At 43.4% G+C, this 15,037-nt stretch overlaps 2 protein-coding genes and 1 pseudogene across 2 annotated transcripts in view; 2 read left to right on the forward strand and 1 right to left on the reverse strand.

Moving 5' to 3' along the window:
- Window positions 1-374: 374 nt before the first annotated feature.
- On the reverse strand, window positions 375-773 carry LOC110589489 (NADH dehydrogenase [ubiquinone] 1 subunit C1, mitochondrial-like). Its single transcript, XM_044916549.1, has one exon. It carries the CDS (start codon window positions 771-773, stop codon window positions 543-545), a length of 231 nt encoding a protein of 76 aa, XP_044772484.1. The 3' UTR covers window positions 375-542.
- Window positions 774-5,888: 5,115 nt separating this feature from the next.
- Window positions 5,889-15,037, forward strand: part of EXOC6 (exocyst complex component 6) — a 228,803-nt gene continuing 219,654 nt past the window's right edge. The window contains exon 1 of the mRNA XM_044916552.1: window positions 5,889-5,989. Coding sequence (XP_044772487.1) covers window positions 5,904-5,989 — 86 coding nt within the window. The 5' untranslated portion in view covers window positions 5,889-5,903. The remainder of the gene's footprint in view (window positions 5,990-15,037) is intronic.
- On the forward strand, window positions 12,915-14,200 carry LOC110589641 (annotated as a pseudogene).

Here is a 15,037-nt window from a genome sequence, read left to right on the forward strand (position 1 = left end):
GGTGTGTGAATTGCTGCGGGTATAACAGTAGCAAAAAAACAATAAGGACCCAATCTCTGCTTACCTCAAAAAGCCTGAGGTTTTTTGGTTTTTTAAAGATTTATTTATTTTAGAGAAAGAGCGCAAGCACGAGCGCGTGCAAGTGCATGAGTGGGGGGAGGGGTAGAGGGAGAGAGAGAATATCAAGCAGACTTCCTGCTGAGCGTGGAGCCCATTGCGGGGCTTGATCCCACGATCCTGAGATCATGACCTGAGCTGAACTCAAGAGTCAGATGCTCAACCAACTGAGCCACCCAGGCGCCCCTGTTTTTTTTTTTTTTTCAAAAAGTTTTTATTAAAAAATAGATAAAATAATTTTTTTTAAATTTGAAGAATACAGAAATATTTTTATTTTTTCATTTAATGATGCAAAACACAAATGCTGATTTGACATACATTCACATATAACTTTTTCTCTCACGTTTACAACTCAACAGATTGGTGAATCCAAAGGAACTAGTATAATCACTATATGGAGCATACCATATTAGTATTTCAATAGTTTATTCCAACCCATTTCTTCTTTTATACTCTAAAACATCTTCATTTTGTTGTTTGATGAGATAGATCCACAAGAAGGCAGAGGTGCCCAAGGTCAGTCCAACTTTCAGCCAGTCAGGTCTGTCATGTGGTGGCTCCCGAATGTAGAACTTTGATCGCGCTGAAGAGCCGCTTGGGAGCCTGGCAGGAGCCAACAGCTTGGAGAACAGGCGCAACAATGCGGGCAGCTCCATCTTGCCAGGCAGCTATAAAATAATTTTTTATTCAAAAATAAAATAAAATTTAAAAGACCACTTTAAAAATTTTGTATTAAAAAAGTTTTATTTGAATAATAGACTTTTTGATTTTTTTTTTTTAAAGATTTTATTTATTTATTTGACAGAGAGATAGTACAAGTAGGCAGAGAGGCAGGCAGAGGGAGAGGGAGGAGCAGACTCCCTGCTGAGCAGGGAGCCCGACGTGGGGCTTGATCCCAGGACCCTGGGATCATGACCTGAGCCGAAGGCAGCCGCTTAACTGACTGAGCCACCCAGGCGCCCCGACTTTCTGATTTTTTAAAGGCTGGTTTCTAGTTCTAGAGGGACTAGGGTTCCTAGCAGACTAATAAGACAGAGACTCAGTTTCAGAGGAAGAAAAAAAGCCCAGTCAGGGGCCTCAATAATAGGGCCCTTATTGGGGCGCCTGGGTGGCTCAGTCGTTAAACATCCGCCTTCGGCTCAGGTCATGATCCCAGGGTCCTGGGATAGAGCCCCGCGTTGGGCTCCCTGCTCTGCGAAGCCTGCTTTTCCCTCTCCCACTCCCCCTGCTTGTGTTCCCTCTCTCTCTGTGTCTCTGTCAAATAAATAAAAATCTTTAAAAAAAAAAATAATAGGGGCCTTATCAACAACACACATAACCTGATGATGTGTCTTGAAGATCAGCTTAGGGCAGGATTTTCCAACCTCAGCACTATTGGCATTTTGGGATGGATAAGTCCTTGTTAGTGGGGGACTGTGCTGTGTACTCTATTAGCAGCATCTCTGGCCTCTACCAATCCCCAGTTCTGGCATTAAAAATGTCTCCAGGGGCACCTGGATGGCTCAGTCAGTTAGCGTCTGACTCTTGATCTCGGCTCAGATCGTGGTCTCAGGGTCCTGAGATTGAGCTCTGCGTGGGGCTCTGCTCTGGGAGGCCTGGAGCCTGCTTAAGATTCTCTCTCCCTCTCCCTCTGCCGTCCCCCAACCCCGTCACCTCTCTCTCTCTCTTAAAAAAAAAAAAAAAAAGTCTCCAGGCATTGCCTTGGGGCTGCGAAGGAACAAGAACCACTGGCCCAGGGCCACTTAAACAGCTCCTGTCAGTGGTCAGGCTTGATCCTAGGAAGTAGTCCAAACAATTTGAGCTGCAGCTGGGAGGAGAGGTTGAGGGTGGGGACCAGGAACATTCCAGTCACACACACCAGTCTCTTTTATGGGCATCTTGGAATATATCTGTTTAAAATATTTCCATTTCCTCCTTTTCTTTTCCTTATTTGGTGAATCTGTTGTCAGCACTACGGGATAGGGGAGGTTGTTTTTCTTAACTGTTACTTTCGGGAGGAGATGGTCTCCTGTTCATTCAATCTGTGTGGACTTCCGGCAGGAAATGGCACTCAAGGAAAGTTTTGAATAAAAGGAAGATGCTGGTTAGCCAGTGGAAACAGGAAGTTGTTGCCTGTGTCTTACACGGCTTAGAAGAAAGTAAGAGGCAGAGGGAAAATTCACTTAACAGAAGTGGGAGGAGCAGAAGAGAGTGGGGTAGGAGTGGAGGAGGGGTAGGGAGAGCCCAGGAGCCCGAGGGAGGCAGCCAGGTCAACAGGTTGAAAGACCTTGAATCTGGGGGGGAATTGGCTGTACAGGAAGGGGGTAACGGTGCTGCATAGTAGGAATGGGGTCATGCAGTAACAATTGTGATTTATTAATCATGCTACGGTGTAGTATGCTGCTATACTATTACTATTCTAAAAATACTCTATTTAAAGGAATAGTTTTCTCACAGTGTATACTATTATTTTTTTTAAAGATTTTTTAAAAATTTATTTATTTGACAGAGAGAGAGAGAGAGAGCACAAGCAAGGGGAGGGGCAGGCAAAGGGAGAAGCAGGATCCTGCTGAGCAGGGAGCCCCCGGGCTCCATCCCAGGATCCTGAGATCATGGCCTGAGCTGAAGGCAGACACTCAACCGATGGAGCCACCCAGGCGTCCCCCTCTCACAACATGTATTAAAAGCATTTGCCTACATTATAAAATCCCCTTGAATAAACAGAGAGAGAAAGAGAAAGCAAATGTGGCAAAATGTTAACAATTGGTGAATCAGGTGAAGGGTATATAGCTGTTTGTTGTGTTCTTTAACTTTTCTGTAAGTTTGAAAATTTAAAAAACAGGGGCACTTGAGTGGCTCAGTCAGTCTCCCTGCTCAGCGGAAAGCCTGCTTCTCCCTCTCCCTCTGCTGCTCGCCCTGCTTGGGCTCTCTCTCTCTCTGTCAAATAAATAAATAAAATCTTAAAAAAAAAAAAAGGAAATTTTAAAAATAAAAATTTGGTGTATGTGGGGAGAAGAATCAATTTTTTTTTAAAGATTTTATTTATTTATTTGACAGAGACCAGCGAGAGAGGGAACACAAGCAGGGGGAGGGGGAGAGGGAGAAGCAGGCTCCCCGCCAAGCAGGGAGCCTGATGCGGGCTCGATCCCAGGACCCTGGGATCATGACCTGAGCCGAAGGCAGATGCTTAATGACTGAGCCACCCGGGCACCCCAAGAATCAATTTTTTTTAACTACATGATGCTTAGGGCTGGATGGGTCATCACAGATAGTGTTCATGGGTACAGTGTCATTACCTACGAATTGTTCTCTACAGCATAGTATAGTGATGACCAACATTCTCCTATGACCAGAGTGATTTCTTTCTTTCTTTCTTTTCTTTTTTTTTTTTTTCAGAGAGGGAGAGAGAGAGGGGAGGGGCAGAAGGAGAGGGAGATAGAGAATCTTAAGCAGACTCCACACCCAGCACGGTACCTGATTCAGGGCTCGATCTCACAACCCTGAGATCATGACCTGAGCCGAAATCAAGAGGACGTTTAACTGACTGAGCCCCCCAGGCACCCCCCAGAGTGATTTCCCATTGTGCTTCTATTTATATATTTTCAGATTCTGATAAATTCAATATGGAATTGTCAGAGTTTTGCATAATTTGGACCAACATTTCCTAACAAGGCAGAGGTAACTCTTAGCTTGTAGCCTTTGCTATCATTCATTCAATAAACATTCTTGAGCACCTACAGTATACAGAGCAATGTGTTAAGTGTTATGTGTAATACAAATATGAATCAAATAGACATTCTGTTCTTAATCTGATGATTTGGTATAAATTTAAAAACCTTTCACACAAGTGACTTTAACACAAGATAGAAGATCACTGCTTTGTGTCGAGTCCTGGAGGAGGGCATCATCACTTCCTCTGGAGGGAAAGGGTATTAGGTGTATTCCTGTTGCCTTGTTCCATCCTGCAGTGGACGAACAGTGGTGCTGAGAGTTGAAGCTGTCGGTGGAGCTGGAGTGAAGAATCCTGCACTGATCTGCTCTTGCTGCCTGACCCATCATTCAGTGGCTGAAAACAACCACCATCTATTATTGCTCCTGTGTCTGTGGGTCACTGGGGCCTGGCTGACTTAGCTCAGGCTTGGGTGGGCAGCTTTGCTTCAAGCTGGGGCAGCTGCATGGGAATATACGCCTCTCTTTGCAGTTTGTGAATCAGGGGGGTGACCCTGCTTCATGTATCTCTCATCCCCCATGGACCAGCGAGCTAGGCAGGGCCTGTGTTCCCAGGTGCTGGCAGAGGTGTACGAGGTCAAAAAGAAATAAGTGAGGCCTCACAAAGCCTAGGCTCAGAGCTCACACACTGTCCCTCCAGCTCATATATAGTTGGCCAGCAGAAGTCACAGGCTAAGCCCAAAGTCGTGGGTCAAGGGGGAACACTGTGCCCTCATTGAGGTACTGGCCAGGGTATGGATGCAGGGAGAAGTGAAAAACTGGCGCAGTTTATGACATATGCCTTGTAGTTATATGACTACTACATCTAGGAGAAATAACTTCAATTTTTTTACAGGGCAAAATTTAAAAATCTGATAAAATCTTGTAAAAATTAGGTTCATATGGGGGTGCCTGGGTGGCTCAGTTGGTTAAGCATCTGCTTTTGGCTCAGGTCATGATCCCGGGGTCCTGGGATCAAGCCCCTCGTCGGGCTCCCTGCTCAGTGGGGAGCCTGCTTCTCCTTTTCCTCCCCACTTGTGCTCTCTCTTGCTACTTCTGTCTTTTTTTCTCAAATAAATAAATAAAATATTTTTAAAAAGTAGGTTCATATAGAAAAATGTCCCTAGCCATCCCTTTAAATACTGACTTTCTATAGGGGGCAAGACAGCATGAGATTATACTTGGACTTGGGGAAGATCTAATGCAAGTGGTAATGGGAGTCATGTGCCCATTTAATTTTTTTAGGCCTTCTTGGGGCTGGCTGTGGGCCTCATTTTCCCTTGCTAGTTTGGGCCCTTACTTACTGCACTCTTTCTTCCTCTCAGTGGCAACCAGCCCCCTTAACATCCCGACATCTTCATGTTTTCTCCCTCCCCATCAAAGCCTCTTCTGCAGGAAGGATCTGGCAAACTCATGCACAGTGAGGCCTAAGTGACCAACAAGGATTAAAAGCTAAGTGCTTTCAGGAGCATTTGTATTTGAGCAGGGGACAGAAGAAGGAATGGCTCAAACACCCAGCAGTGACTAGGGTGGAGAAGTGAAGGACATGGGGAGCCGAGGAACTAGTCCAGTGACCTCAAAATCATAGCCTATAAGGCGTTACATTTTTCCTGGACAAGCTACCTGCTGGGATTTTGTGGGCAAGGGTATAATTGCAGGAATAACTAGGAGCATGGCTTGTATTATGTATTTAGCTTAAGTAATATTAAAATATGTGCCCTGACAAGTCAGTTGTATTTAATAATGTTGTATAGTGTAATGGTTCCCAAATTCCTACCGGAGTTTGCAGTTACTATCTCTGAGAAACGAATAAACAAACATAGCAGACATCAGGCAAGAACTTTCTGAACTGTGTCAAGGTTAATAATAAGTAAAATGTTATAAGTAGGGACAGGACAGCAACAGCTGTGCCACATTCTTGGAAGCAAAGATTTTGATAGCATGAAGTCATCCCGTGAGCTCAGTTTTTGCTTCTACTCTGGGTGAACACAGAACACTTATAATAATTATAACAAAAACCACATTTCTTTTATAAATTACAACTGTTTTGCACTCAAATTCTGATGTCTGCTGCTGGAAAATCAAGGGCATGTGAAGCAATGTTGGAAGGAGACCCAGATCAAAATTATGAGAATGTCTTGGCTGAGATTCAGTCTTTCGAGCTGCCCATTGAAGCGACTTTAAGGTAGGGCTCCTTTATATTTGTTCTTCTTTAGTGGTGATAAGGCAGTCTTATTCACTTCTTTTTATGCTTTTCTCTATAAAAGAATAAAAAATAAAATTTGAAAAATAATTACAATTCTGTATGTACCTAATCTCTACCTCTTTTCTTATCTTTAGAGAAATTACAATAAACAATCGACTCTTTTTTGCATATTTTTTTCCTGATTCATCACCACAATGTTTAAAAAATAGAAATGACTTTCAAGAGATCAAAAAGGGCCTCTTGCCATCTCCAAATAGATATCCCATCTCATTTATATAAGATTTCAATGGTTTTCTCTAAAATACTGCTTAGTGAAAAACATTGAGAATAATGAGACATATCAGTGAAACGAACTTCTATTTGGGTAGATGTGAGTTTTAGGGGAAAAAAAGCAAAATGTTTATTTGCATTGTTGCTACTTGGGTATATGGTGACCTCTCAGATGTGTATTTTTTTTTTTTTATTTCCACGTAACATTTAAAAATAGCTTCTTTGGTAATAGGAGGATTAATTTGCACATTTTAAGAACAGAATTAAAATGAAAGAACATGTATCTTTATGTTAAAAGGGCAGCATTAAAAAGTTAATTCTTTCTGCCTGCCTGTAACTGACACCTATTAGTGTGGGAATGACAATCACTGAATTTGATAGCAACAGTCAATAAATATTTGTTGATTAAATAAAAGGATTTTTTGGGGGGGGGATGTTGTCTCTTCATCCTCAGAAAGGGCCCAGGGCCAAGTTGCTTTGAAATATGCTACAGTTTAAATCTGAGTAAATTTCTCCCAAGTATTTAAATTTGATTTTGCTTTAAATATATTTTGAATCTCTTCAAAGGGCCTAGGGTAGTGTTGGGGGCATGGGAAGGCATTGATATTTATTGGTTGATTCTTGGATTATCAATATGTAGGTGCAGTTGTAAAATATTTACAAATCTATTACAGTTTTTCCTTACACTTTCATTTTATCCAAGCATTCATGAACATCCCATGAAGAGGGGAAGGTAATTTCTATCATATTTAATAGGTAGAAGAAACCAGAGCTTTTTTACTAATGGGAAACTCAATAATTTTTTCCATATAGAACAAACTTTATGCTGTACCAGCACTTTCTAGAACTTGTACATTTGTCCGGTGGCTAGATCAGAAGTCTAAAGGGGAACAAACGGGTGAGGGGAACCTAGAATACGTTAGTTACTGTGGCTTCTGATGCCGTTGCTGCTTCAGAGCTCTTGGCCTTCAACCCCTGACTCTCACCACCTCTCCCCTGGTCTCACAACCGTGGTTAACACCTACACACGTCATCCCTCCATGGACCTATCCTCCTAGCTAGTGTTGCTTGGTATTGGATATGACTTCCTGCTTTGGATCTTGGAGCTTTCCTACCCTCTGTTTTTAGGGCAAATATTCCCGGTCTTGTACCTGGTCTTCGTAAAGAAGAAATTAGTGTAGATCCAGCCCTCACAGCACTCTCCCAGTGTCACCCTCAAGAGGGGAGACAACATCGATATTTTCTCCAGGTGTTGTCCTGTCGCCACCAGAGTGAACCTGCAGTATCCACTGTTAGCTTCATGTCTGGGTTATTGAACAAGGGATGAGAGCATTCTTTTGCAAAGACTCCCGCTAAAACACCCCAGTGTTATTTAGAGGGTAGACACAGAGCTCTTAATAAAACTTTATCTGGGACAATATTAACCAAAATTAGTTTTCCTAAACTTTTGCTTTAGTCATTGATTAGATGAAGACTTCTTAGACTGGCATTTGATGCTTTTTTGCACATGCGTATGCATGTCATTGATGTTCCCTTGTCAACTGTTCTTTTCTACTGTTCTTACAAAACACATCAGCTCGTGTGGTCAAATATGAGAATTGGAAAATCAAGACAGGACTTCCATTTTGGCTGAACTAGACTGTTTACTATTTGATAATGTGTCCTGAGATTTTCTTCCTCCTGTGTCCATGGTTTATTATTATTATTATTATTATTCACTCTTAGCCCTGCAACCTGCCTTGCAGGGGATGGTTCAAATGTTCTTTCTTCTATGAAGCCTCTCATGATCCCCCAGCCACATGTGAATACCCATCCTTTGAAGTCCCAAAGAATCCAGGGCATTTATCCTGACTTAAAGTGTGTGTGTTGTTATTTTATAACCATTTTCAGGTGGAAAGATTCCTGAGGGCAGGAATGTATCTTCCTTTTACCTTTGTATCCTCTGCAGAAGATTCTGCCAACAGAGTAGCTAGATAAATATTCGGTGAACTGATTTGTATGAGCTTCTGAACTCATCATGGTGACCTTGTGAAGCAAAAGAAAGGAGGCAGTTGAGAGAGAAAGTCATCCTTTGAGGGAAGCAGAGGAGGTGGTGGAAATATTTGAATAGCTACAAGCTCTAAAGGCAGACATGGCGGCCAGTGGATTTGGTTGGATGCGGATTGGCCAGTTGGGTTACACAGGCCCTGCTGGGAGGCCCTGGAGTGGACAGTGAGGGAAGGGTTAGGACATTGAGAGGACAGGGCTGGCAATACAGGAGAGAAACATTCTCAGGGAAAGCCCTGCACCTGGGAATTGAGAGAGTTCTGTTCACTTTTCCTTGTCACAGAAGAAAGGCATTGCTTCACCAAACATTTCCTGTCATAAAATCTTCGACTCTGTTAGCTTCCTTCCCCTGCCCACCTGGTTTTCTAGGTGGGGAGTCTGAGGTGCCCTGTTCGAGGTCAGGGTTCAGATCAGAGCCAGGTGGGGTTTGCTCCTCTAACAAGGTGATCTCCCCAGAGCTCAGTGACTCAGGACTTAGAGACGGTTTCTGCTTTGGTCATTTAAGGGTGACTCAGCAGCTCATCTTTCACGGGGTGCAAGCTTCCTAGTGCTCACCCCCACACATCATGTGGGGGACTGGGTCTCCTCTCCCTGAGGAGTTGTGGGGGGTTGCTGAGACCAGGAGTCATGCCGTGGGGTACTGTCAGTGGTCCATAGTCTCTTTCGCCCTGCCTATCTGCATTCCCCACTCTTCCCGATTTCCCACTTGGCTGCTCCCAGAACAAGCTTCTCCCAGATAGTCCAGCCTGTCTCCTGCCTGACTCTCCCACTGGGACCTTGGGTCTGCTCCTTTGGCCCTCCTTTTTTTGTGTGTGTGTGAAAAGGTGGACAAGAATCAGATGATTCTGAGGTCCTGTGTTTGTTTTCATTCTTTGTGTGAAACGGGACCGCTGCCTGTAGTATTTTTTTTTTTTAAGATTTTATTTATTTATTTGACAGAGAGAGACACAGCGAGAGAGGGAACACAAGCAGGGGGAGTGGGAGAGGGAGAAGCAGGCTTCCTGCGGAGCGGGGTGCCCGATGCGGGGCTCGATCCCAGGACCCTGGGATCAGGACCTGAGCCGAAGGCAGATGCTTAACGACTGAGCCACCCAGGCGCCCCCCACTGCCTGTAGTATTAGGTTTAAAGGAGAGAGAGTTTTAGGGGAGAGCTGAGATACTATATTTTTCCATGATTTGTGTTGCCAATGAAATAGCCATTAAAGACATTGCAGGCAGCTCTAACAGTGGAGTTGGGAATAAAATTCCAGGGTAGAAAAGCAGAATTTGATATTAGCCGTGCAGATGGTGAGTGAGTTTAAGAGAAAAGGGAGAAACGACGAGAAAGGTCTACTGCTAGTGCCTCTGTCGTCCTAGCGTGGCTTTGCTTTGGGCGGTCAGATGGCTGGTAGGCTGAAACTCACCAGCAGGTGGCAGCTGGAATTAGTTTTGGGGCCCTTACCCTTTTGCCCTGGGCATAACTGCTCTTATCATGTTACCACCGTATGCTAATTTCCACGGGATTTTCTCAGTCTTTTTCAATTTTCTTTTTTTAAAAAAATTTTTTTAAAGATTTTATTTATTTATTTGACAGAGAGAGACACAGCGAGCGAGAGAGAGCACAAGTAGGGGGAGTGGGAGAGGGAGAAGCAGGCTTCCCGCCGCGTAGGGAGCCCGATGCGGGGCTCAATCCCAGGACCCTGGGATCATGACCTGAGCCGAAGGCAGACGCCCAACCGACTGAGCAACCCAGGCGCCCCTATCTTTCAATTTTCTGACTTTCATTCCAGTCCCCCCATGTGGCTTAGATATATGTCCAGCTCCTTGCAGCTCCTGCATCTGGGGGCATGCTTGTCCCTGGTAGGCTTAAGGGCTGTTTGGAGCCCCACTAAAGGAAAGTTGCTAGCACTGGCCTTATTCAGCCTTTCCAACTTCCTTTAAGAAGGATGGGCACCAGGTCTCACGCAGCACATCAATTCCAACGCACTGGTAGTGGTTGCCTGAATCCCACATTGAGGTGATTCTGATAGATTAGTGACGGCAGCTGCGGACATCGGAGAGGGCAGCAGGAGTGTTCATAACATTTGCCATGTTCACGCTAGAGCTTCCTGCGGCCAGGGAGCTGCGCATTAGACCTGCCCTACCCCGCGGGTCCTGGCTCCAACCTGCATGTTGCCTGGGCTCCTGATGCCTCTTGGGGTCCTGCAGGTCTGTTGTTAGGCTCTTAGAACAGGTCCTGAAGTCACAGCATGTCTGAAGGTTTTGGGTTCACAAGTCCCAGTGTGTCTTATGGCTCTAGCTGACCCGAGGGAGGAGAAGGGCGGATTGAGGGCACTGCAAAGTTAGTGGGAAGTAGAGAAAGGGGACGTGTCCAAAGAAGGCCTTACAGAGGGCTGGGAAAAATAGGAGGAAAAGGGAATTGTACACGATGACGTACCAGAAGACATTTTTGTAATTGTTTTATGATAACATAATTGTTTTACAGTTGTATTCAGACTCTCTCGGGCTCTTTTCCAAAAGCTGACCATGAAGTTTTACCAGTTTCAGAGCAAACAGGATATTGTTATTTCTCTGACTTTAATGTTTTTAGGAATGAAGATAACATGCTTTTAGGAAAGGACAGAAAACATTAAAAAAAAATCCAACTAATTAACTGTGTATACAATAAAATCTTGGGATGACATGCTAATAAATATAACTAGTTAGCACCTGTAGACATTTTACAATGCTCTTGCTGTATATACCTTCAGAAATGTAAGCTTTCTATTAAATCTTACCCCATTAAGTACACTGATTAACATCAAAGGTCCAGTTGTTTGATTTTGGCTTTAGTTTCTGAAACTATAAAGTAGGGATGAAGAACTTTTGTTTATTTTTTTATTTTTTTATTTTTAAAGATTTTATTTATTTATTTGAGAGAGAGAGAATGAGAGACAGAGAGCACGAGAGGGAGGAGGGTCAGAGGGAGAAGCAGTCTCCCCGCCGAGCAGGGAGCCCAATGCGAGACTCGATCCCGGGACTCCAGGATCATGACCTGAGCCGAAGGCAGTCGCTTAACCAACTGAGCCACCCAGGCGCCCCGAAGAACTTTTTTTTTAAAGATTTTATCCATTTATCTGAGAGAGAGAGAGAGAGACTGCGTGAGCATGAGAAAGGGGAGGGGCAGATGGACAGGGAAAGGGAGAAGCAGACTCCCAAGCTGAGTGCAGAGCTGAGCCTGAGTGGGGGGCATGATCCCAGGACACTGAGATCATGACCTGAGCTGAAGGCAGACACTTAATTGACTGAGCCACCTAGGCGCCCCAAAAATGGAGATTATAATACAACCCATCTCAAATGGTTAATAAATACAAAGTGCTTAGCACAATGCCTACCTAGCACATTGTAAATGCTCAATAAATATTAGCTATTATTATTATGTCTAATTTACATCTGGGATATATATTCCAGTATAATTTAATAAATATACAGAGTGTTGAAATAAACAAGCACTCACAACATCTTGAAATACTGTAAGTGGGAAATATTGAGTAATGTGAATTTTATTTTGGTTGTACAATATTCAGGGGAGAGAGGTATCCCTTTCTTAAAACCATATTTACTAATGCTTATATTTTATACTAATGTAATATCATTACCTCATTTAATCTCGGATGAGAGTGGTGTAGTGTGGATATATATGGAGTCCAGAGAAACTGTCCAGGAATAAATGTGGGCCTAACCATGACTGAGGCCCACCTGTCCACAGCACCTTGGGAAAGCCTGAGTCCCCAGTGAGAGTGGGCTGTGTAGTTGGCAAACTTCTGAACATTTCAGTGATAGCATTCACTGTTTGATCTTCAGTGCAACACAAGAGAAGAGCTAAAAAACATTTTTATATCTGGGAAGCAAGTATTTTAACCAGGGAGATGGTTTTGTTTCTTTTTTTTTTTTTTTAAAGATTTTATTTATTTATTTGACAGAGAAAGACACAGCGAGAGAGGGAACACAAGCAGGGGGAGTGGGAGAGGGAGAAGCAGACTCCCTGCCAAGCAGGGAGCCTGATGAGGGACTCGATCCAGGGACTCCAGGATCATGACCTGAGCCGAAGGCAGTTGCTTAACCAACTGAGCCACCCAGGCGCCCCGGTTTTGTTTCTTTACTGGTTAAATGAATGGACTCTGGAGCCAGAGGATGTAGGTTCAAATTTTGCATCTATCATTACTAATAGATCTACTGAAGGGATTACATGAATTAGGCATGAAATGTATTTAATGTAATGCCTCATACATAGTAAATGCTCATTCACTCATTTGTTCATTCATTCAGTAAATAAATGTTTATGCAGCGCCTACGGTGTGGCAGGCAGTGGTCTAGGATGGTCAATGGTTTTGCTGTTGATAGAGCAAGATGAAGACCTGGACAGTCCCTGCTCAGAGGGAGCTTGTATTTTAGTGAAGGGAGCTAGAAATAAACAAATAAAAAAGTGGTATTGTGGCAGTTCCCCAGCACCCCCTGCCCCCCCCTCAGATGTGGCTGGAGCTTGAAGCATTCAGGGTCTGGGACACCGCAGACCCGGAGCCACTCAGGGGCTGCTCTTCAAGTAGCTCTTCAAGTCTGCAATAAAAAAATGGCCTCCAATTAAACTAGATTGCAAAGAATGGTAAAGAAGGAGCGCCTGGGTGGCTTAGTCAGTTAACCATCTGACTCTTGATTTCGACTCAGATCATGACCTCAGGGTCATGAGATCCAACCCCGATTCGGTGTCCACGCTGGGCATGGAATCTGCTTAAGATTCTCTCTCTCTCTCTCTCTCCCTCCCTCTGCCCCTCCCCCTCCCTCTCTGGGAAAAAAAAGGGAAAGAAAGAGAATGGAAAGAATAAAAAACTAGAAGAGGCAGAGCCTGAGGAATCTGTGGTGGAAAAAGTACTGGACCACTGGGTAGTGAAGGGGAAGGTGGAGTATTTCCTGAAGTAGAAGGGAACTCACAGATGCTGATGATACTTGGGAACCTGAAGAAAATTCAGATGGTCCAGAGTTAATTGAAGCATTTCTTAATTCTCGAAAGCTGGTAAAGAAAAAGATGGTACCAAAAGACAATCTTTATCTGACAGTGAATCTGATTATAGCTCATCAAAGAAGAAAAGAGATGTTGCTGATGAACCAAGAGGCTTTGCCAGAGGTCTTGGTCCTGAACAAATAATTGGTACCACAGACAGCAGCGGAGAATTCAAGTCTCTCATGAAATGTAAAGATTCAGATGAGGCAGACTTGGTGCTGGCAAAAGAGGCAAATAGGAAGGGTCCTTAAATTGTAATTGCTTTAAAAAAAAATTTTTTTTTTAAAGATTTTATTTATTTATTTGACAGAGGAAGACACAGCGAGAGAGGGAACACAAATGGGGAGTGGGAGAGGGAGAAGCAGACTCCCCACCGAGCAGGGAGCCCGATGTGGGACTCGATCCCGGGACTCCAGGATCATGACCCGAGCCGAAGGCAGTCGCTTAACGACTGAGCCACCCAGGCGCCCTTTTTTAAGTAGGCTCCATACACAGGGTATAGTCCAACATGGGGCTTGAACTCATGACCCTGAGATCAAAACCTGAGCTGAGATCAAGAGTCAGGTGTTTAACCCAGGTGCCCCCACTGTAATTGCTTTTTAAGATTTTTTAAAAATTTATTTATTTATTTGAGAGAGAGCAAGAGCACCGAGGGGCAGAGGGAGAGGGAGAAAAGCAGTCTCCCTGCTGAGTGTGGAGCCTGATGTGGGGCTCAATTCTATGACCCTGAGATCATGGCCTGAGCCAAAATCAACACTCAGATGCTTAACTGACTGAGCCACCCAGGTGCCCCTGTAATTGCTTTTTATGAAGAGAAACTAACTTGGCATTCTTGTCCAGAAGATGAAGCTCAATAATTGCTTGTGTTGCTTTACATATTTATAGATATATAAATAAAATCTGGGTTTTGGTTTTTTTGATTTATCAGTGTGAAGAAATAACATTCTAATGAAAATCAACTTTGATATGTTTGTTTTGAAGTAGTATTGGGGGAATTGTTGGGGATTTTTGCATCTGTAGCACTGGTTACTTTGAACAAATAAAAGCTTTCTGTAGTTGCTTCCTTTATCAGAAAAGAATATTTGAAACCACAGTATATTATTCCCCTGCATTAGAGAACACCTTTTCTAAGTGTCGGGGGAGGGGCGCCTGGGTGGCTTAGTTGGTTAAACATCTGCCTTTGGCTCAGGTCACGATCTCAGGGGTCCTGGGATCCAGCGTCATGGCAGGCTCTGCGCTCAGCAGGGAGTCTGCTTCTCTCTCTCCCTCTGTCCTTCCTCCTGCTTGTGCTCTCTCTCTCTCAGGTAAATAAATTAAATTTTAAAAAATGAATAAATGTTGGGGGAAATCTTCATATTTGTTACTCAATCAGAATTTGTGTATAAATCCTATATGCTTGAGGACCATTCTGGGTTTTTTGTTTATTTGGTTTGTGTGTGTATATACTTAAAATACGTATGTAAATGGTTTTCTTTTCTTTTCTTTTTTAACAGTCACCAAAACAAAAACAGCATTTTATAACCATGGATAAGCCTGTGTTCTAGGATGCCATCATTTTCAGAGGTTTAAGAAATAAATCACTTAAAGATAGATTTTTCCTGAAGCCTTAACCTTTCAAATTTTGTAATTAATTGGACAATTTAAATATAATGTAAATAATTTAAATTGGACAATTTAAAAGCAGCCATATCCAT

This window comes from Neomonachus schauinslandi, chromosome 6 (assembly GCF_002201575.2).
Source record: "Neomonachus schauinslandi chromosome 6, ASM220157v2, whole genome shotgun sequence".
NCBI classification, from domain to species: Eukaryota; Metazoa; Chordata; class Mammalia; order Carnivora; family Phocidae; genus Neomonachus; species Neomonachus schauinslandi.